The 23395-nt window shown below is 39.8% G+C and overlaps 1 protein-coding gene across 7 annotated transcripts; it reads right to left on the reverse strand.

Annotated features, from left to right (window-relative positions):
- Nucleotides 1-271: 271 nt before the first annotated feature.
- On the reverse strand, nucleotides 272-23371 carry agfg1a (ArfGAP with FG repeats 1a). Of its 7 annotated transcripts, none has more exons than XM_042212996.1 (14): nucleotides 22919-23371; nucleotides 17898-17991; nucleotides 15960-16075; nucleotides 14992-15157; nucleotides 14030-14192; nucleotides 12923-13042; nucleotides 10447-10518; nucleotides 8866-9081; nucleotides 7658-7832; nucleotides 7425-7504; nucleotides 6939-7043; nucleotides 4377-4559; nucleotides 4031-4125; nucleotides 272-1106 (listed from the first exon to the last, which is right to left on the reverse strand). In XM_042212996.1, exons 1-14 carry the CDS (start codon nucleotides 23083-23085, stop codon nucleotides 1047-1049), a joined length of 1812 nt encoding a protein of 603 aa, XP_042068930.1. In that variant the 5' UTR covers nucleotides 23086-23371; the 3' UTR covers nucleotides 272-1046. The 7 variants fall into 7 exon arrangements, with proteins under 7 accessions (XP_042068930.1, XP_042068932.1, XP_042068931.1 ...); XM_042212998.1 differs by having other exon boundaries at nucleotides 10486-10518; nucleotides 22919-23370; XM_042212997.1 differs by having other exon boundaries at nucleotides 4407-4559; nucleotides 22919-23369.
- Between the last annotated feature and the right edge of the window lie 24 nt (nucleotides 23372-23395).

The raw sequence follows: 23395 nt of genomic DNA on the forward strand, positions 1-23395 counted from the left end.
GAGCACAAAGAAGCAGAAAAGAGACAATTCCTCCAGACAAAGATGAAACTCCAGGCAGCGAAGAACACAGATTCTGAACACGTATAGAGCGTTATAGTGTGTCAGTTATGGTTTCCCATCCCTAAATTGACCTCACATTAGTTCATAAGTAGCAGAAAAAAAGTCTTTAAATTACTTACTTCAACATGATGAATAGAAATAAATTTTTTTTGTACAAAAACAATAAAAGAATGTTTCACACATCCATATAAATGAATGCTTTGGTCGTTTCTTTTTACTTAAAATTCATTTTAATATATATACTGTATATATTTACACCTTAACTTAAACTTTTTTAATACCCAATGCAAGTAAGTGGTTTTCAGTTCATCAGCCATTTCTTCTGACTGTCATTTGAAGTGTTGCAACTCTGTCAGCAGGGCGGAGACAACAGAGAAACGAGCCCCCCACCCCACCCATCCCTGATGTAGCATTCAGTCCTCCTCCTAACCCTAACCCCACCTTGATAACAGAATATATTCATTTCCTTAGTGAGAACAGTTTATCTAAAAGGGTCCTGCACAAATAGTTTGGTTCTTTACAAATACAGTAACTGGCAGTACCCATTAGCTTTTCAAAGCAACAGTTCTGTCTTAGCAAATTCTGTGTGTTAGATACAAATACTGATATGCACAAAGAGCTAATTTCCTAAAAGAAAAAAAAAAGTACAGAATTGCAGCATAATGAATGGGATATACTGTATGCAATAACTTAGTTTTCAACCAGTTCGATTATACATTGTGGCTCAGTAGAGGCCAGGCTAGTTCACAGGTTAAATAAAGGGGAGGGCATCGACCTCCCCCTCTGCACACACCATCACTGTTTTGTAGCCTTCGACAGTGTCAGCACGACTGTGTCGCATATTGTTCCATTTATGACAAACTGCGATAGAAAATACAAATTCTTACAAACATTGTGTTTTTAAAGCTACTTGTGAAACAAAAACAGTGCAATAGGTGCAAGCGTGCCAGTTGTTGACCCTGTAGTGCAGCTGACATGATGGACCGCTATAAGAAGGGGTTTGTGGAAGAGCCTCCAGCTGGATACTGCGCAGGTGGACCCGCACCCTAGAACGAAAAAGGGAAGCACGCATTTAGACTGTACTAAGGTTCTTGTCCAGTGTTAACTGAGAAGAAAGTATGCTAGCTATATGGCTGTTCACCAGAGCAATGGGCTGGTTATTCAAAAAACAAAAAACAAAAACAAAAAACAAAGCCATCCCTCACAATAAAATCTACACAAAGAACTGAAGTTTCTTAATTTATTTTTGTGTTAAACACAGATCAAAAGTGCTGTGCAAAAGTCTCGAGCCACCTCGTAGTATTTTATTCTATTGCATATAGTTTTTTATTCTTTTTATCTTCTCCTATACCTTTTTTCTTTCATTTGTGTTGTTCTAACTTTGCACTGTCTACTTTCTGCTGTGACACAACAAATTTCCCATGTGTGGGAATAATAAAGCTTTATCTTATCTATCTTATCAACAGGTGCAGGAGGTTATTCAAATGTGAAACACTTTTCCTGTGACACACAGGAAAATACAGCATGAGTCAACAACTGTTTGTACAGGTTCTAATATACCTAAGTCAAAATTTTGTATCACCACCTTTATTCTTCAACACAGACTAAACCCTCTTTGGCAGCTCTCTAGTAATTACGTTAACTAGTCATGAGGAATAGTTCTCCAGGCTTCTTGAAGGACATTCAAAGCTCTTCTTTGGATGTTGGCTGACTTTTGTTCTGTTTTCTGTCAAGATGATTCCACACTACTTCAATAATGTTATGGCTCGGGCTCTGGGGAGGCCAATCCATGACTGATAGTGTTCCACTGCATGGTTTTCCATTCAGATTTGCTTTTGGCAGTGTGTTTAGGATCATTGTCATGGTGACAAATATAGCAGCAAAGTGGTTCAGAAGGTCCTGAGTTTGACTCCACTATCTGTGTGGAGTAGAGCTGGGCGATAGAACGATAACGATATGTATCGCGATATAACTTTTACTCGATAGAGAAATTAAGCTATCGCGATAGACCTCGCCGCTCTTGTCCTCAAAAAAAAAAAAAAAAAAAAAAAGGTCAGCCAATCCAAATTAAGTAGCGCAGAGCCGAACCAATCACAGCCGCAGCGTCACGTCGCGTGACTTGTTACGTACAGCACAAGTGCCAAGCCGCACGTGTGTTTGTTTGGGAAGCAGCCAGCGGGTAATGGAGGAAATGAGTGTGCCGACTAGAAAAATCAACCGAGCGTGACCGAAGAGAAAACAGATGATGGTTCCAACGCCGGAGAGATTGTCGAACGGAAGAGCCATAGAAGTTCCGTAGTGTGAAGGTATTTCGGCTATTTCAAGTCTGACAAAAAACAGAGTAGCGTGCACTGTAAATTGTGCCGAAAGCAAGTCTGGAAATACAATAAACTGGTGCATGCGTCACACTGTGCGCCACGTTATTGTTTCGGTGAAATGAATTTCTACAATACTGTTAATTCTGTGAGCAACGGCACATTTAAATCTTACAAATATAGTTATTTGGCTTATATCGTGATAGATATCGTTATCGCCTGAAATGGAAAAAACATATCGTGATATGAAAAAATCTCATATCGCCCAGCTCTAGTGTGGAGTTTGCATATTGTCCCCATGTTTGCATGAGTTATTGGTGTGAGTATGAATGGTTGTCTCTCCATGTTAGCCCTGTAAAAGCCTGGCTGCCTCTCACGGGTAGCCGGGGTAGGCTCCAGTCTCCACAGTGTCTTACAGATGTCTGTATACACAGTGGAACCCTCTCCTGACTTTTTTGAACATACTGCTTCCTGAAGGATGGCTTCTTGTCGGCCACCCTTCCACTAAGACTATTTCTGATGGATCAACTGAAGCGTCAAATGATGAGGGTCAGCTCTCATGTCTTGTGTCAGCTCTTGTTGGATTAAAAAACAAGAAAAAAAAGAAATCTATTTCTTAACAGCATGACTTTCATTATACTTTTCGTCTGCGGTAGATTTATTTATGTTTTTGTCCTAACACATACCATTTTATGTCTATCAAACTATGTTTTTATTGGCATTTTTCAACTAAATAATCTGTTCTGGTTCATTTCCAAGTTGTCTGCTATGTGTAGAAACACTGGGTCATGCATTGAGTTAGTCACCTTTTTTATACTTGAATGATTGACAGGTCAAGTGGCTTAAACAAACATCTGAAAATGTTCAGGCACAAGGACTGAACTGAAAACGCCAGGCTGCTTAGAAGCAAGATATTACAGTGGCTTGCAAAAGTATTCGGCCCCCTTGAACTTTCCCACATTTTGTCACATTACAGCCACAAACATTAATCAATTTTATTGGAATTCCACGTGAAAGACCAACACAAAGTGGTGTACACGTGAGAAGTGGAACAAAAATCATACATGATTCCAAACATTTTTTACAAATAAATAACTGCAAAGTGGGGTGTGCGTAATTATTCAGCACCCTTTGGGGGGCAACAATGGAATGGTTTAAAACAAAACATATCCATGTGTTAGAACGGCCCAAAGTCCAGATCTAAATCCAATCGAGAACCTCTGGCAAGATCTGAAAACTGCTGTTCACAAACGCTGTCCATCTAATCTGACTGAGCTGGAGCTGTTTTGCAAAGAAGAATGGGCAAGGATTTCGGTCTCTAGATGTGCAAAGCTGGTAGAGACAGACCCTAAAAGACCAGCTGATGTAATTGCAGCAAACAGTGGTTCTACAAAGTGTTGACTCAGGGGGCTGAATATTTACGCACACCCCACTTTCCAGTTATTTATTTGTGAAAAATGTTTGGAATCATACATGATTTTTGTTCCACTTCTCACGTGTACACCACTTTGTATTGGTCTTTCATGTGGAATTCCAATAAAATTGATTCATGTTTGTGGGGGCCGAATACAAGCCACTGTAAGAAATGAAAGATGAGTTAAGATTTTTGCACAGTACTGATCCAGGAGACTATAGCACATAGCCACCAGACTAACCAGAAAAGGGTTGCTAGAGACCATAGGTCCTGCCATTGCCTGCCCAAAAGGAGTTGCAACAGACTTGGCCTGGCCGAAGGCTGGAAATCCTCCACCTGAAAGACATAATGTGATTTCAACTGTTACATGATGGACATGGATCTCTCTCTCTCTCATTTATCTATCTAGCTTGCTCTATATTATTTTCATATAGCTATAAATATAATTAAAACAATAATAACAATAATAATAATAATATTACCAAATCAAATAAGACCTCTTCCGTCAGGGTTAATTGAGTGAACCAAATATTACATGAAGAAAAATTTTATAGACGACCACTTGACAACTTCAGCTCAAATCTCACCATAGCCATTATTGTCTACATGACACACACCGTTGGGTTGCTGGGGATAGGCGGGAGGCTGAGGGAAGGGAGCCTGACCAGGAAAGGGTTGCTGGAACGTTCCACTAAAGCTGGTGGGGAGGTTGAAGGCTGCAGTATTCCCAAATCCAGCTGGCATACTCATGGAGCCTGTGCCAAATGGTGCTGCAAAATAGCAGAACAGCAACATTTAGGAACCAACAAAAGCTCAACACATAATAGGCAAAATTTGGTTTGATCTATTGCTGCGATTCTGTAACCCAGTGTGACTCGTTTTGGGCAAAAACGTCTACAATTCAGTATTGTGTGTCGTGCTGGGATTGTCAGAATCTCAGTTTTGTTTCGTTTTTTATTTGGCTAGTTTAAACACATGCAATAAGAGTGTCTGCACACAAGCTGTAGAAAAAAAGAAAAGAGGGAGTCAGAATCAGACATCAGTAAGTAGGGATGGGTACCGGTATCCGGTGCCATGATGGCACCGGTTCTGACATAAATGGTAGTAACCAGACCGAAAAGCAGCGCACATTTCAGTGCTTTATTTCGGTGCTTTTCTTCCTGAGATGTGATACACTTTGAATTCTAGCCAATCATTTTACGTTTCCAAGGATAGTAGGCGGGTCCAGGTACGTACGTTCTTTTAGAGCACAGCTACAGAGTAAAAATGCCCAAGGAGGACCAGTCAAAGTCTAGCTGTACTTCACAGCAAAATATGCAAACTCAGCAGCCTGCAACAAGTGCTTTAAGCTGATACTGTGATACTGTCAAAGGAGGTAACATCTCAAATCTGATGAAACACCTGGCGACGTATAGTGTTTTTTTAAACGCCGAGAAATGCGCCGTATTTGATAGCTTGCTGCAGACCTCACATCGAGCGCATCTACTGCAGGTGGGTTGCCTGTTATCAGACCCGGAGTTAGCAACATCCCCCAAAAACCCGAAGAGGAGGGTCCTGGCCCCTAGCCCTGCCAGTGTAGCAGAAATGATGAGGATGATGATGACAGTAGTAGCTGTTCTGCTCTGCGTGACTAGCTTAATGTTGTTGGTGTGTAATTTACGTTGAGTAGGCTAACCACGTTATTAAATGAATGCATGTAAGGTGAACTAGCAAACACCATCATAGCTACATGTGGCTGTCTTCTTGTTTGATGACAGATACTCCCTTCACCCTGGCCAAAAAGGCTAAAATGACCAAAGAAAAAGTGGAAAACAGTTAAACATGAGAGGTTTTGGACAAAGTTTGTGTTTTTTTCCATTGTTTAAGCACTGCTTCCAGCCAAGAGTGATACCATATATGCCCTATAGCTGCAGAAAAGGCTAACACTGTTATCTTTTTACAAAAAAAACAAAACAAAAAAACAAACAAACAGCTGAACATGAGAGATTTTTGACCAATTTTGTGTTCTCCATTCTTTAAGCACCGGTTTGAGCACCGTTTAAGCATCAGCACCGTTTCAAAAGTACCGGTTTGGCACCGGTATCGGATAAAACCTAAACGATACCCATCCCTATCAGTAAGTTTAGTGGCAGTGTCTGATCTCTGGTGAACACACAGGAGCAACAGCTGGGATCAAAATGTGTCAGACAGCCAGCTAAAAACCAAGCAATTCTATCAGTGATTTAAGAAAAACAAAAGAAAACACACACACACACACACACACACACACACACACACACACACACACACAGTTTACAGCTGATAAAGTGATACAGGCTTCATTCATTCATTGAATGAAGCATATCTGGTAATTAGCGTGATTAATAACTCAGGGTGTAAGTTTTCGTTTAATGAACAATAAAGTTTAATATTTCCCCTTTAATTCTTTAACCGAGAAGAGGACCATGCTGCAGAAACCACAGATATTTGGGAAACATGAATCCATCCTCAAACCTATCGTTATTAGTCATTTCTCATTCAGCTTCACTCTGTTCCTCTGTGATGAAATGGTAACTGGATTATTGGGCTATTTCAGTGGTGCCGTGTTTACGTCTTTCGAGATTTTCCTCAGTGACAGCTAAAATCATTCACTGGCAGAGCAAAGCACATGAGAGCAAAGGGGAAGCAGTTAGCACAAACAAACCTACCAAAGGTGGGAGGATACCCATGCCAATGAAGAACCCTCATCAAGCCTGTCCAGCACGCCAAGGACAATAAGACAGACAACTGAATCTAAAAATTCTTCACCATACCGATTTATTTTTAAAATCAATCTCTGCACACCAGTAAATGGCAACACTTCTCTTGCTAACCAGTTCCATAGTGAATTGTAGTTTTCAATCTTTTTGCCCTCCTCCACTTTCCTGTTGCTTTTTCTGTGTTTGGCACTGTCAGAGATATAATCACTTCTGAGGTAGCACAGGCAAAGGTTGCCACTTCCAATGTGCAAAAAAAGACCGCTTTTAATACACTAACTTTATGACTGAACAAGTGCATTTCATTTCTATACACACTGTTAAACTGAACTACTAAACTAAATGAGTAAGCAGGGTGTTAAGTGAGTAAGGTGATTCTCAAAACACACACAGACACAGCCAACAAAAACAAACCTGCTGCAGCTGCAACAGTTGCTGCTCTGCCATTGCACTGGAATGGGTTGGTTGGAGCTGCTGCTGGGACAACACCAGGAGCTACAAATGGATTGGTTGGGTGTACTGATGGGAAAAACAGCATCAAATTAACATTAATTAGCATGAAGTCCTAAGCAGAAGAATGCATTAAACATTTTTCTTTTTTAAAGATAGCTTATAGAGGGTGTTTTGACAGTTCCACGTCAATGTCCTTTATATATCACAACAAACTAATTAACTAATGTTAATGAAACAAAAATAAATTCTTGACCATACTAGGCTGATTCTTGCCAAATTAAGTTTTAAGTTATGATAAAGTTATGATGCTTTAAGAATCATCATTTAAGTACGCAAGTTGTACAAAATGAAACTGCCAAATCAAAACATGAACAATTACTAACAACCGTGTCAATTTTGTGAACATTGTTACCATAACAAATCAGAGACGTGTTTAAGTTCACTTACCTCCAAAACCCTGAGCCATGCTGGGCACAGCCTGCTGTATTTGTGCTGTTGACACCCCCGTCTCTGAGCCAAACACACTCCTGTAGTGACACACCGTTAGCACATAGGTTTAGGAAAGGATGCAAAAAGAAAGGTACTCGGTGGCCTTTTCCTAAGTGTATTCTGGAACACTGATCATCAGAATGAAGAAAAAAAGATTTGTCTGATTTATGTTGGTTTGTGCAGTCTCTTACCCTTGTGAGGTGCTGGTGGTATTGTAAACAATGGTGGCAGGTGCTGAGGTGCTGAAGACTGTATCAAGCTCAGCTAGAGCAGCATAGCGGTCTCCACCTGCTGGCTGTTTCTGAGGCAAACCACCCACTCCTGCTGCTGCTGCTGCTGAGCTCACCCCACCAGGAATACCACCTCCTAGAATAGAAGTACATAAAAGCAAAGCCAGGTTCAATTTACCTCAGTTCACTTAATGCAGAAGAAAATGCTGTTAAACTTTCAAAGAGGTCCGGAGATAGCTGCCATACTGAACCTACTGAAATTAATAGGGAATAAATGTTAGGTCATTAGGAAGTGTATATTTTCTAGGCCAAAAATACATATTTATATGAGAAAAACCAGCTCAGTACAATTCACAGATACTCAAACACCAAACTTCTAATAATGTGGTATTAAAATGCTTCAGTCAAACCTAGATGTATAGCATTCACAGAAGCGAGGAGGCATTTCAGTCATGTCCAGTTGCCTTTTTGCAGCTGGTTCAGTAACATTGAGGTATAGACAATCGTGATCAGAAGTTTACATTCCCTGTAAGAATTAATGTCCTGGCAATTTGGGGATTTTGAGCATTTCTTTGTCATTGTTCTAAGAAGCAGGATTGTTCAAAGTCCAAGGAAGTCAGTGAAGATACGAGTATTGGTCAATTCAATGGCTGCTATCAAACAAATTCTTTTTATGCTGGCAAAGAGGCCAGAAACTACCAGTTACAGTCAATCATCAGTAACGAGAAGTTAAAAGGTTTTGGCCTTGTCAAGTTAAAAGATTATAGAACCTTTAGCACTGCTTATTAAAAGATTTAAGTGAATGTACGCATATATTTGAGTCCATATTTATGATTTTGATCCTAAATGAATTAGATAACCTCCCAAACGAATTAAAACGTGTGCAATTTTTTTAAGTCATTAGTCTAAAAGCCCAAAATTACCTTGACATTCATGCCCACGATGAGTGTATGTAAACTTCTGACCTCTACTGCAAGTATAAATTGCTAGAAAATGTAAACCAGCCCTTTTTTAGAGACTGCCTATCCCTGCCAGGAGAAGAAAACTTATAGGGACTTAAATCTATGCGCCTAATTAAACCTAGTTTTCAGTTTGTATTTTTGTTTTTCCAGTCATTCTCTAGCCCTACAATGGACATCTATGAAACAGGCTAGGCATGAAGGGTTTACCTGGCTCTGTTTTGGCAGAGCTAAATATGTTATCCAGGTCAGCCAGGGCTGCGTATTTATCGGCAGAAATGTTAGTACTCTGTACAACGTCTCTGCCAGCTCCTGTGGAGTTACTCTGGGAGGAGGAACTGAAGGATCCAAAGTCAGCACTACACGATTTGGGGAAGTTCTCAAAATTTGCAAAACTGGCATTTGCTAGTCCCCCTGAGGCGCTACCTGTATGAAAGAGAGAGATTAAAGAGTCATAAGGGGGACTGTAATTGTTGGTTTTGAGAAACAACAAAACAGGTTGGAGAGGGAGAGAAGAAGCTGCATGAAGGGTAAACTTGGGCGTCAGGCTGGTAAAGGGACACCTTCTAAAGGATAGATAGCAACATCAGTCCTTTGTTACACTGCACTATGCTGGCTTTTCATTAGCCTATGAACCAAAAGAGCACACACAATTAGCACTTATATGTGTTAGAGGCTGAGCATGTGCAGGGCAGCAATTTTCTTGTGTAACTCCAATACTTCCGACTTCACCACGATACTGTGGAGAAAGGAAGTTAAAGACAAAACTCATCAAAATGTATTCACTGAGAGATAGAAAACAAGTTGCTATCTCCCAAAAAATCTCTTTAATATGCCAACAACCCTGCAGATTTTACTGAGCGCTGTAATATCAACACGATCACTCTCAAGCAGGTCTAAACGTGTTAGAGCAGAACGAAACATTAATCTCTTAATGTTTACCTATTTTCTGCAACAGACTGCAAAATAATCACTCTGGACATCTTTATGCAACTAATTCAACACGCCATGCCAATGCTTGGAAACCCTCAGTTCACACATTCCTGCATATTACAGAGAAAAATTGAGGTTTTGCTACAGAGCAGTAATTTCCAAATTGCAGCACATGAAGAGCAGATTTGTATGGAGCCCATTAAAAGCAAACACAGAATAATAAATTATTTTGGACACCGAGGTAAAACAATCAGAGCTAACTGGGACGCAGCACAGTTGTTGTGACCCTAAGGGGGAGAGAAGGCAATTTTTAGTAATGACACCGATACCGCTGCATTTTAATCAGCAGTTCACTGCTTTCTATGAAATATTGGTTATTTAATGAGTTTTAGGTCAGGGACACTAAAGGAGTCCGAGTTTAAAGGCATCCCACATTACAGTTTACAAAAAATAGATTCTAGGATAAAAGCTTTTGTAGAAGTAATTTTTGCATAAAAATCTAGAGGCTAAGCACATTAAAAAAATATATTATTATTATTGCTTGAGGGGAAAATATGCATCTCCTCTTATCATCTCATGTTGCCTTGTTGGATTTTTACACACTTTGGTCTATTTTGCACAGTAGGTCATATTAATCATTGCAACAATCAAAGATTAGTAGACTTATGTTTAACCACTGAGCTTTATCAGCTGTTAATTTTAGTATAAATGGACCAAAAAAAAAAAAAAAAAAAAACCCACAGTGAGACACACACACACACACAACACCCAAAGAGAGGATTGGGATCACAATGACTACACATACAAGATGGGTGAGAGAGTGAAAGCTGTTATGAGGGCAAGCGCAGAGAGACTTACTGTGTGAACACTGGAGAGGAAGAGCAGTGGCAAACTCACCCATACTGCGGCTGGATGAGAGCACAGTGAACGCTTGCAGCCACAAATCAAAGAGGGAGGCAGAAATGGGGTAATGAGCAATGTAAGATGGCAGAGAAATCAAAGAAAAGATGTCAGGTAACCCAGAGGTAAACATTATGAAGTGCTAAATCAAAGCAAATCAAATACTGTTAAAGGATAAAAAATAAAAAAAAAACCCAAAACAAAAAACAAGTAAGACAGATTTGACAGCTGAAGGCAGACAGTGCCTGTGAGAAAGCCACTTAAAAATGTTTCCAATAAAAATAAACACTAAGGAGGCTGCTTCACACAGAGTCAATATGCACCTCCAGCAGAGGGCACTGTAGTACAACATTTTCCTGACAGGAAGTGAAGTTTGTGGCAGTAACTACTGTTCAAATAAGAGTATGTGACTTATGAGTCAAAGTAGAGCTGGGCGATAGAACGATAACGATATGTATCGCGATATAACTTTTACTCGATAGAGAAATTAAGCTATCGCGATAGACCTCGCCGCTCTTGTCCTCTTAAAAAAAAAAAAAATAAAAAAAAAAAAAAAAAAAGGTCAGCCAATCCAAATAAGTAGCGCAGAGCCGAACCAATCACAGCCGCAGCGTCACGTCGCGTGACTTGTTACGTACAGCACAAGTGCCAAGCCGCACGTGTGTTTGTTTGGGAAGCAGCCAGCGGGTAATGGAGGAAATGAGTGTGCCGACTAGAAAAATCAACCGAGCGTGACCGAAGAGAAAACAGATGATGGTTCCAACGCCGGAGAGATTGTCGAACGGAAGAGCCATAGAAGTTCCGTAGTGTGAAGGTATTTCGGCTATTTCAAGTCTGACAAAAAACAGAGTAGCGTGCACTGTAAATTGTGCCGAAAGCAAGTCTGGAAATACAATAAACTGGTGCATGCGTCACACTGTGCGCCACGTTATTGTTTCGGTGAAATGAATTTCTACAATACTGTTACTGTTAATTCTACTCTCTGCAGTGTTTAAATGCTTACATATACACACAGCTACTGTCCCTCCACACATACGACTCGGTTCTGCTTCTATGCCCCAGCTTTGTTTACTTTTTCCCACCGAGGCTTCTAGACTTCTGATTGGCCAACATTTCTGCACGGTTAGGAATCTAGCGCCACCTGCTGCTTTGGCATGTTCATAGCAGCGTTTTCCTTCATTTCTGCCTTTATGTGTGGACGGGATTATTTTTTAAAACGAAAACGGAAAATCTCCGTTTTCAAAAATACCCGTGTACGTGTGGACGTAGCCTCAGTCTCTGACTGGAAGCGCTAATTCGTCATTCGGCTTTTGTCAGACTAAAGTAACTGTTAAAACTGTTTGAAAAGCTAAGCTATACAACAAGGAGAGATTGAGAATTTCCTTTTAGTTCTCAGTTTATTTGATATTGACAAAAGTTAGTCAGTTTTGTCTGTTCTTCTGTAAAACAAACTAAGATTTATTTTTAGAATTAATATTTTGTTTCTAAGTGGAATTGACAATTTAGTCTGTTTCGTTTGTTCTATTTTGAAACTTAAACGCTTTAGCGGCTGCCTTTTGTGTAGTTTGCAATATTTGCCTTTATTTATCTGAAAAAGTCTCATGTTTCTTTAGTACATCTACCCTGTTGAACTTATTATGGGAAATAAATATTTAAATAAAAACAAGCTGCTGATTATTTCACATTTTACTTGTGAGCAACGGCACATTTAAATCTTACAAATATAGTTATTTGGCTTATATCGTGATAGATATCGTTATCGCCTGAAATGAAAAAAACATATCGTGATATGAAAAAATCTCATATCGCCCAGCTCTAAGTCAAAGTGCTGAAAATAAGCCAGAGGATGTGTCAATAAGCTGCCAATGTATTTTTGAAACACTGTAGGAGAGAGAGAGAGAAAAAGCTTTGGCTGACAACGCATGTATTGATTAGCGCTCATCTATTGCACAACACCAGCATTAATTTAGAACCTCAAAAGTACGCAACAATGTTAGTTTCTCAGACATGTGGCTAAGCTGTATGAAGCTTGTGTATGCCCAAAGCAAAGTTTACAGTAAATGTCTCTAGTGAGGTACAGTGGATAATCTCCTGAACACAGTACTTCACGTCTTAGTCTCTTTTACTCTCTTTTAAACAGGTTCATCAGAAAACCGTACAACTCTCTGGTGTAAAGAAATGTTTACATTTGAACAAAAAAATGAATGAACACTACACATATGTAAAGGTTTGGGAACAGAGGTGATACAACAGTTTAAATAAACCAACAAATGATGATGTGAGAGAAATTTTGACTACCATTGAGGTGTGTGTGTGACTAAATTTTTTGTCTATGTAAATTTTTACATGTCTGCCTGTGTACATAAAGCAAACCTGTTCCTCTGTGTTATTGATTTAGTTGTGTTATTTGTCCAGTAAAACCAGCTTGCTCTACCTGTATTTGGGGGTTGAAATGGTGCTTGGGGTGCAGAGGGAAAACCACCTGTCGACCCAGAAGTGTTCCCGAATGCATCAAAATTAGCAAAGTCTGCCTCTCCTTTGGTATTCTGTGCCACTTGAAGTTGTGTAGAGGTGTTGTACAGACAAACAGATGGAAGAAAAAAAAAAGTGAGGGGAAAAAAATGGATTAATGAATGAATGCATACAATATCCAAAGACATGAATGACTGCAAAACAAATACAATGGGTTAAACACTACTAATAAAATACAATGGGTGATGTGTTAAATGTGAGGAATAATCAAGAGTAGTAGAGCAGTGCAACTTAAAATGCGTAGCAGCTTATATACCTCGACATTCACTATTTCCCAGTAACACCCAAGAGTCCTTCATGTGCACACCCAAATATAAAGCAGGACTTGTGTGCTTAGCACTACACACATCATTAATTTTAACACACCTGTGTGCATGTTTATTAGGTGTGTTAACGCCACCTTAGTTCTTGCATTAAGGATGAATCTTAAAGGCTCTGAGGGAGAAATGCATTGAAAGCAAATGCTAACAGCCACATGTTACAAGTACTAGTAACCATGGCAATTTGTCTGTCTGATGCAATTTTATAATATATTTTGATACAATCCAAGAGCACATCATGACTCCTGATGTATAGCAAATTCACATCTTCTCCAAACTGGTGGCATCCTGATCCCATCTAATGTAGTAAATACACCACCTCTGGAGAAGTGCCCACCCCACATCCAATATCTATAAACCCAGTTATTTATTGGTAAGAGATTGGTAATTGGGGCTTTTTTTGTTGTTTATTGTGGATTATATGTGCTGAGGACTTCTATCTTCATGTACATTGTACATGCCCAGGGAAATGAGATACTGGTGTGACCTTCTTGAAAAGGCAGTTTAACCAACTCTAGTTGGGATCTCCATCAGAGACAACTTGCTGGCTACGCTATGCCATGCACATTTCAATAGTGAAACTTGAAAACACTGGTTGAAGCAAACCTTGCCTACAAGTGTTTTAAAGTGGTAACTACATTACTTGCTCATGTTTTTGTTAGTTGCAGTGTTATTGGTCTGTTGCTTACTTGTGTGGCTGTTGAAGTGTGCAAAGTTAGCAAAACTGGAGCTGGCGCCTGCATTCATGTTGGGCGGAGCAGCAAAGATGTCACCACCCAAGTCACTGAGGAGGTCATATTTCTTGTCATGGAGCTGCTGCTGCTGGGTTTGTCCACGGCTCACTACAGGAGACTGGTGACGACAAGAGATGCATTTGAAAAAAATTTAATAAATAACTAAACCGGTATAAATGAGCTCCTAAACAGCCTTCATGCAAATTAATAAAGAGGAGATAATAGGCCACATGAAAAAACAGACTGTGGTGACACTGTCTCATTAGCGATGAAAGATGAACCTTATCTCAGTGGGCAAATTTGGTCATTTATCATAAACAAGATGAATATGCTTTTGTCTTTAAAGACATGGCTTCTTAATACTGCTGTGAAACAATTCACAGTCTAATCCTGGACTGCACCTGTTGTCAATAAATCTGTCATTGCATTTGTGCGAAGAGTCGTTATTTTCTTTGTATCTATGAGATACTTTTTAATTAGCAAATCACTTAGCAAATTAAGTCCAATGTAAACATGTCAGTAAAGCATTTAGGGATGTGTGTGTAAATGGATTACTAAGTAACTGTGGTAGTGTTGAACCACAGAGCATTCAGCAAAGTAAACAAGGTCATCAACTGGTAACATCGTTTCCGCTAAAGCCCATCATAAGGTTTCATTTTAACATCGGCAACAACGCTGAGTGTTAACTGTCGATTGATAACCCAGTTCAAAGCTGAAAGTGTAACAGCGTAAATATTCACACCATTGTAAAGACCAACCTGAGGGGAGAATATGTAGTAACAACTACATATTTTCACCTCAACCCTGCTAGGTGTGGCATATATGGCACACTGAACAAGAACCGGTTTATGCCGTCCAACATATGTGTTAATCATATGATGACTTGTGTGCATGTGTGTACACTATGCAAGTCTCACCTGATTTGGTGGGGTGTGCTTGTTGAGGTGTAGAGACGGTGCCGACTCCCCCAGCAGGGACTTGAGTGGTCTAACCTCTGGGGTGCTGCTGGTGCTGCTGTTTGAGGAGCCAGAGATGGAAGCATGGACTGACGCCACTACCTTGGCCTGCTCAGGAGGCACGTACCTTGGAAGCAATCAACAATTTATGCATTACTTACACTAAAATAAATAAATAAATAAATAAATAAATAAATAAATAAATAGTGTTAGTTTTAAACTACCATTTATAAGAGTGAGACACTACAAGTTGTGTGTGCGCACAACAGAGCAGACCACGTGAATGCCTGTCTGCAGCAAACCTAGCATGTTCAAACATGCACTAGTCATTGCTCTCATTTTGATCATATTTCAGACTAAACACTAGATGGATGAGTTGATGTTTTGTAACAACATCCATGCTTACCCAATTCACACTTTGGGTGTATCAAATTTGTCATAACAAAATGCAGAGGATAAATAAAAATCTTACAAGAAGCCGTTAAAGATGCATCACAGTTTGTTGGTTGTTTTCTTTTATCTTTTAAATCACTGAGTGATCAGCGACAATCAGTGACTAACTTTTAAACTTAAACAGTAATCATCTGGCTACTTCTTATTTCACAAACACCAATGACAATTTTATTCAGAGTCAAAAAAGAAGCTCTAGAACATCTAGAAAAAGCTCATTCATATTTCAGTTGATTAAAGCCTATAACTTCGTGGAGCAATTAAGTCTTGCATATAGAGAAGCTTTACTGTAATGACCTAGATTCTGTACATCTCAAGAGGGGTATTCGGTGGCTTGCTAGAGGCTAACTGCTATGAGGCACATGTGAAACATTCCAAGCCAGAGAGAGAGGGAGAAAAAAAAAACCAAAAAAAAAAAACCTTTGCACAATGCACACTGACAAAGATCTTTTCTCAGCAAGCTTATGATACTGACATACCATCTCTTTTTCTCATATTTATCTTGTAGGAACTCCTTGACTTTCTGTGGTTCTCTGAAGTCTGGTACTGAAGAGGTTCTGTCATCATAAAGACCGAGCCAGATCTGTTTACAAACCTGAGAACACACAGAGTTAGAGAAAGGGATTTTTGGAGGAAACGGCACACACACGCACAGAGCTTTGCCATCAGTCATTATTAGTAATGAAATTGTTCCAATAAAGGAAAAATAGACAAGCAAATAAAAAGACAAGCCACATGTAAGATAAAGTTGCAGAGTAAAGAAAAAACAAAACAGAAAACCCCCTCTGACAGATAAAGGGGTTGCGAACCTCTGCCCTGGTGTGAACCTTTGCAGCAATAAGTCCAAAAAAGCATTTCTGTCTTGGGATAAAATTCCACATTGGAGTGGTGGAATTTTATCCCATGCTTTGAACACATTTGACTCTGGGATGAGGGTGGAATTCTTCACGTGGACCACGTGCTTTAGGCTATTCCATTTTAGTTTGCTCAAGTTCAGGACTTTTCAAAACAAGCTATTCCAAAAGATCCACTTTATTTTTCTGTAAAAATATTGGAGAACAAACATGTTTGGTGTACATATTGCCTTAAATAAATTGCAAAATAATATATTTTATGCATCTTAGACTGCAGTGGTCTTATTTCTGTTTCCAGACACAGTGACCTCATTATAACAGCACGGTAGTGGCTCTCTGGGGGAACCAGAAGACTCCCGGTCATCATACAGTTCAAGACAGTAAAGCTGTAGTAGGTCTAAGTTCAGGATGAGCCTTGGAGCGGTGCATCGTTATTAAGGACCACCACAATGACAACCCGGCAAATGAGCTACAAAGAAAGAGAAACAATGACAGGGGGACGGCTGGTGCGAGCTGAATAGTCACGACTGGACTTTCAGGATGTCTAGAAGTAGACCAGTTGTGGATGGCATTGTTCTCCTGGATAAAACATAATAAAAACAAACAAAACACAAACTCTGTGCTGATAAGAGTCACCAACTATACTTGGGCAGCTATTAATATTATCTAGGTGTTGTCAAAATAAATACTTTGTGAGAAAAACACTGCTTTAAACAGGAAAACACTGGGACTGGGCACCAATTTATGACCAACAGTTTATAACATTATTTCCCATATAGACTTTAGTTGGGTGAGCCACCAGCCACATAAATTAAATCCTCCTTCCGCTCAGTGTTTGTCAAGTGCGCTCTATGAAGACAGAAAGGTAACTTACAGGCAGTATTTATAGACCAGCCTTCAAGCGTATATGCATCAGCTCCAACCTTGAGTCTCCTTCATGTCTGCTTTCCATGCCACTTTGCCACATCCTTTAATAGACTGTCCTTCGTGGGTGGCACTGCACTATTTCGTACTCCGTTTACTCGAAATATCTCGTCCCTTTGGTATTTTGCACAGTGCAACTGGTCGATTGTTTATACCTCTCATAAGTAAATAGGTGCCAGTATAATGCATGAAATTCTTGACCTGTCTATTCAATAAAAGTGTGACACAACACCTGTATTAAACTGACAAAACATTTGCCTTACAACAATTTTTGTTGTCGGAAAGTAGCATGCACTTTTTAATCTAGAGTTTGTTTTATAAAACTTTCTACCGCAGTAAAATGATAATAGTCCGCATGAATTTCAAGCGTGCCTAAATTGCCTTATCAAGCATATGTGCAACAGGCTACTTAAATACAAACACTAAAGCAGAACTTTCACAACAGACACAGCCCATTTCAAGATTTTTAGAGGCTGACTTTATGCCAACCTGTCTATTAAATATTGAATAGACGAGGACAAACAATGATGGCTCAACCAAAAGCTAATCTAACTAGTCAGAAAGGAAAGCAGTGGGAAGGTTGACCTCGGGCTTAATTTCTAACTTTATTAATTGACAGGGCCGAGTTGCCGTTCCTACCTCATTGCCATGTTTCTGTAAGAACTCTATTTCCTGTTGCGTGAAGGTTGTCATGGAGATGGACTTGACTCTGTGGGGTGGATTCAGTCCTCGTCTATGGAAAAATAGAAACAAGGGTCAATTTAATTTGAAGACAACATACATGAAAACCTCATCTTGATACACTCCAGAGCCCACCTCTCAGGACGGGACCATTTAATTAGCTGAATGCTGAATGGTTGCTGGTGTGTGTGTGTGTGTGTGTGTGTGTGTGTGTGTGTGTGTGTGTGTGTGTGTGTGAGAGAGAGAGAGACTTAGGACAAGTGAGTAACTGAGGATAAGAAGTCATGATTATAGAGAGAAATGAAAGAGACAAATAATGACAGAGAGAGACATACTGACAGAAAAAGAAAGGGAGTACAATAACCAGAGGAAGTGGGTGAAACTCTCTTCACTTACACTGACTGAACTGAGAGTGTCCAAACATTAAAAGAATGAACAATCTTCCTTAATATAGAAACTTCAATTATGGAGTAACACCCATTAGACCACACAAGCCTGGCTCACTTTCCTTAGAAGGTCACACAGTCAATGCCACAATGGCCCAAATTAAAAATGCCTGGTTATGGTAGGAGTTGAAAAGAGCAATCATTTGTCTATTATTAAGCTCCAGGCCTGATTGTCTGAGCACGTTTTCCTCGAATCGCTTACAGGTGAAAACTGATGTCGTGCTGACTGGCACGGTCACCACCTGTTTTTGTGAGAAGGTGACCACAGAACATTTACCATGCGTGAAGACCACTTTAACTGCGAGTTAACAAAAGTACTTGTCAACACATAAAACATATTGAAATAAATAAATAAATCTTCAATTCTATAAAAAAGGATCTGTGCTTCTAGTTGCTTACATTAACCTTTGCTGTTAATCAGTCTTCAGAAAGTAACTAAAATTATAAATTGGACTGCAACTTCAAATGCCTTTAAAAGCAGAGAAAGTGGTGAGCAGTGAGTAAACTCAAACAGCCATCATCAGCAAATATCATTAGGATAGCCATTACACTGTGCCAACAGTGGCCACAGGCATCTTTTCCTTCCGTTTCCCTTTGCAGCCATCAGCATGTCAGGAGCACAACAGATACACTCGCTTATGGACATGGATAGTGGATTTAATCAGCCATAACACAGATGTGTTAAAGGAAGCATTCCGACAGCACTCAAAGCCCCATTATACAATAGACGTATTTACAGGTATGGTGGACAGATATAAATGATTAAAACAGCTTTTATCAACCTCAGTTTTAATCTCAAACACAGTAACATGCTACAGAGACATAATGACATGGTATTAACATTTAGGAACACACAATTAAAGCAAAGTTAGTTTTTTGATTGTGGATAATATACAAAGAACTCTTAATTCAAGTGTTTTTAAATACTTGAACTCCTGCTTTATCATCTACAAGAACTACCAAGAGTTTTGCATGTTTCCCCTGCATCTTTATAACAAGAAAAGTTTTGTATGAAGTTTACAAACTGAAGAAGTCACTTGGATAAGTGACGAAATGTTTCTGCCACTGAAAACGCTACGTCCAGGTGAACAGGATCAACTTTCTGTGGCTTACAAACACGATGTTATACACAGAGCAGTCAGATGCTGAAGGCATTGAAATACTAGACGGGCCTGTTAAATTATTCACTGCTGTTACCTCTAACAGAACTTGTTGTCATTAAACCTTTTTCTCAATACATCCGTCAGTCAGTGGATTGACTTTAATCAAAAAAAACATTCACTGCTATCTGGTACAGAGTACAGAAGCTACAGTTTAGCTAATTCGTGCTGTTTGTGAACACCCAAAAGACCTGTCGGTTCACATTTAAGAACATAAAATTATGTTATTTCTTTTAGATCATTATGTCAATGTGGAAAAGATTGCATGAAAATGTGTGGGGGTTTTGCTTTCCCTTCATACAAATGCTGAGACTGCCACGTACATGACTAATGTTTAAGCAGTGCACTTTTAGTTTTTAATCATTTACTAGTGCTTTGTGTTAGGCTTACAAAAATATACACACGGCCCAATCACAGCAGAACCACGTCACACTAAAGTAGAAGGACATTACAAATCCCTAAAACAGAGTTTTAAAAACTAAAATGGTCCCCTGATACTGCACTGCGGGGTAGAGAGGAACGGACAAAAACAAAAAACGAATTGTTTTTAAACTGGATACGTTTTTCCAGCTCCCTGAGGAAGATAAGTGACCAAATTCTAGTCTTACGAAGATTAAACTAGGTCAGATAGAGGGAGAGGTTTCCAGAGCCCTTGAGGTCTAAATATTATATCAACGTCTTAGCAGTGTGGTCCCATTGAGGAGTTCTAATTCTGAAAATGTCATTTTTGTTACTTCTATAAATTTTAAAATGTATATTAAGGTGACTTTTTCAGGAGAATTAAATTGCAGTAACAATCAGTAGCTGCACAGTATAAAGGAACTGCTTTTATCACAACGTGTCAGAGAACAGTACCACATATTGCACTGTAAAATAATCATGAACTAGTCCCTATTGCACTAGTTCAGAGATGGGAACTCGGCTCATTTGCATACTGCAACTGCCTCAGGGTAAGAGAAACTGGCAACACAAAGTCTCCAAAGAGAGGAAAGTCCACACACTTCATTTCACTGCTTTAGATCCCTGCAAAAAACGATATTTTAGTCTTTTAACAGTACTGTTATTAAGCATCTCATACAACAGAAAATACCCATTCCTAATTTACTGACTCACTAATTTAGTCACCCCATCCCTGTTTCACAGATTCCACATCATTGTTGAGAAATCAAATGTCAGGGTTATATTAGAGTCATTTCTGGTAACTAGCCATTGATCAGATCATGTATCAGCACATTTGGTGTCTGTGACACCTTCCCAACTCTGATTACTCAGGAACACATAGGTCAAGTGGGGTTACTTCCCGTCATGAGCAAATCTCTAGTAAGACATCGATTGGCGTTCCTCCTGGGAAAGGCTCCACCATCATGAGGAATGTGTTTATATAGCAAATTCCAACCCCACCCTTTAAACAACTACAGCTACGGGAGGAAGACGGTTATTAAGAAGTAAGTTGTTGTGAACTCTCCATCACTCCAGAGAAAGTCAACAGTGTTAATCTTAAAAGAAAAAGGAATTAAAAAGCCACCTGTAATGTTGGATGCATTTGCTTTGGTTTATTTGGACAAAATAAAGAAAACACGATGGTTATTCAGAAAATTGGCATAATAAGCCAAGACAGTGATTGAAATTATCAAGTCTGCGCATGAATTTTAACTACTCATAATTCCAACGTGACCTCACAGCCACTTCCTGTTGCTCACATACACAACATCACATGCTGCTGATGTAGCAGCACAGTGGGGCCACACCACTTCCTGAACCTAAAAATCAGATCAAGCTTCCTGCGCATATCATACAGACATCTATGCTTTCAGCCCCACACTCTTCCAACAGAAAGATTTTCCTTGAATGTGACCTTTATCTAACCAAAAGTCAGCGAGAAAGACAAAAAAGAAAGGATATAAGGTTTAGAACAGAGATCTCAAGCTAAAGAAAATGAACTTAATTAGCTCTTATTACAGGATTTAAAGCAATAGGGCAAGCACATGGGAAATACACAGTGGCGTCCCCACAGAAACACCCACTGGTGGCGGTAAACGAAGGGAAAGTATCAGCCAGCATGTAATTTATCTAATGCTCACCAAAGCTAAGCTACATTAACTCAAACCTGGTCAGTGGGCATTTACTAAGCAATAAAAACCTTACCTTTTACCTACAACATTTTTAGAATGATAATTATTCATGAACAGAAAATGGCAAGGTGATCTGTATAAAAGGTGCATGCAGATCTAATTCAAGTATTTGTGTCTTTATGGGTGATGGTGGTAGCACTTATAATTTATTTTAGCATTTCATGTGTGTGTTGTTTCTCAGTGAACTACATGTCAGTGCAGTCTGAAAGGTCGATTACTGCAGAGTATTGAGAATGATTAGTGCAACACGGGCAGTGAGAGGGAAACACTTCCTCCATGTTGTACATCTTTTTCCCCATTTACCACTAAACTGATGTAAAACTGAGTGACGAAGTGATTTGTTATTATTGCATTAAACCATTTTCTTTCTGAATGTATCCAGCATCATACAACATGCAAGAAGGAAATATGACAGCTGAGCTGAGACGTATGTGTGTGTGTGGCAAAATAAGAAGAAGCGGAGTGCTCCACTAATCCCAAGCTAAAAAAAATTGCTTATTACACAACTGCACAAAGACTTTAATTAAAAAAAATACAAATAAAACCCTCCACTCTGCTACAATGAAACTACAATGCTTGTAAATGCATGGGCTTCAGAGCCGTCGTAGGAGGTAAACTGCAGATACACGGAGAGAAAAAAAGCTTTTGATCAACTGCGTTGTCAGCTCTAATTCGAGCTGCGATGTTATGCCAGAGGATAAATAATTCGAAAACACAAAATAGATGAGTGAACTACGCACAATTGATAACAGATTTTACATTTATCTCAGTCGCGTCTTAAGATAACACGACTTTCGCTCTGCCAAGTGTCGACCATCACGTTTGCAGCGAAAATGCGGTTAAGTGACTCAAACATATGGCTCCACAGGGCGGACCGGCTCAGTTACTAGGTGGTGCTTCCTAACGTTACCAGCAGCTGGAAGCGGCAGCAGCTGGCTTATCTGTGGACCTAGCTTGCAAGTGTCAGATAAGTTCACTTGCTAACACTGGATGCTAACGTTAGCTAGCATCTCGGCTGGTTGGTGCGCTCGCCTGACACCTCTATGCACCCCGCCCAACGCACCACACTGCAATGTCAAAACAGCTAAACTCACACTACCTCCGTCTTTTCTAGTTCCCCATCTGACGGTAGCTAGTGCTACTATTTGACTAACTGGCTGGGTTTACCCCGTGTAGCCGAAGCGCATTAATATCGTGTGCGCCATGTCTAAGCTAAGGTCACTGTACAACTTAATACTTACAGGATGCCAGAGCAGGAGGTACAGACGAAGGAACCCACAGTCATGTTGGCGTAGGTCGGGCCTCGCTGGTCGCAGTCAAAGCACTTTCTGTTGGGAGGCAAACTCGTCATTTCTCTCAGCATCTTCAGGTGTTTCTCCTCCTGTTTTCTCTTCGCACTCGCCGCCATGGTAAAGAATCTATAGCGGGGGTTGAATAAAACCGTGAGAGACGGAAAGCTAGCTAGCTAAAACTAAAAGAGCTGTGCTTTCTTCTTTTTAATGGTTGTCGACTCGTAAAGACAGAGTGAATCGCTAGGTGGGTCTGTTGTCAGGGCGGCCTCGCGTCTCCTCGAACAAGGAGTTTTCAGGCGATGGACCTGGCGCTAGCTAACGGGACAAGAGCTATGCTGCCATCTACTTCCGCCTTCGCTTAAATCCCGTTATGCAGCCACAGCGAGTCTTCATGACTCAAGGCCAAACGTGAGCCCATTAAATTCA

The sequence above is a fragment of the Haplochromis burtoni genome, unplaced genomic scaffold (genome assembly GCF_018398535.1).
Source record: "Haplochromis burtoni strain Fernald_Lab_line unplaced genomic scaffold, NCSU_Asbu1 Contig_406, whole genome shotgun sequence".
Taxonomy (NCBI): domain Eukaryota; kingdom Metazoa; phylum Chordata; class Actinopteri; order Cichliformes; family Cichlidae; genus Haplochromis; species Haplochromis burtoni.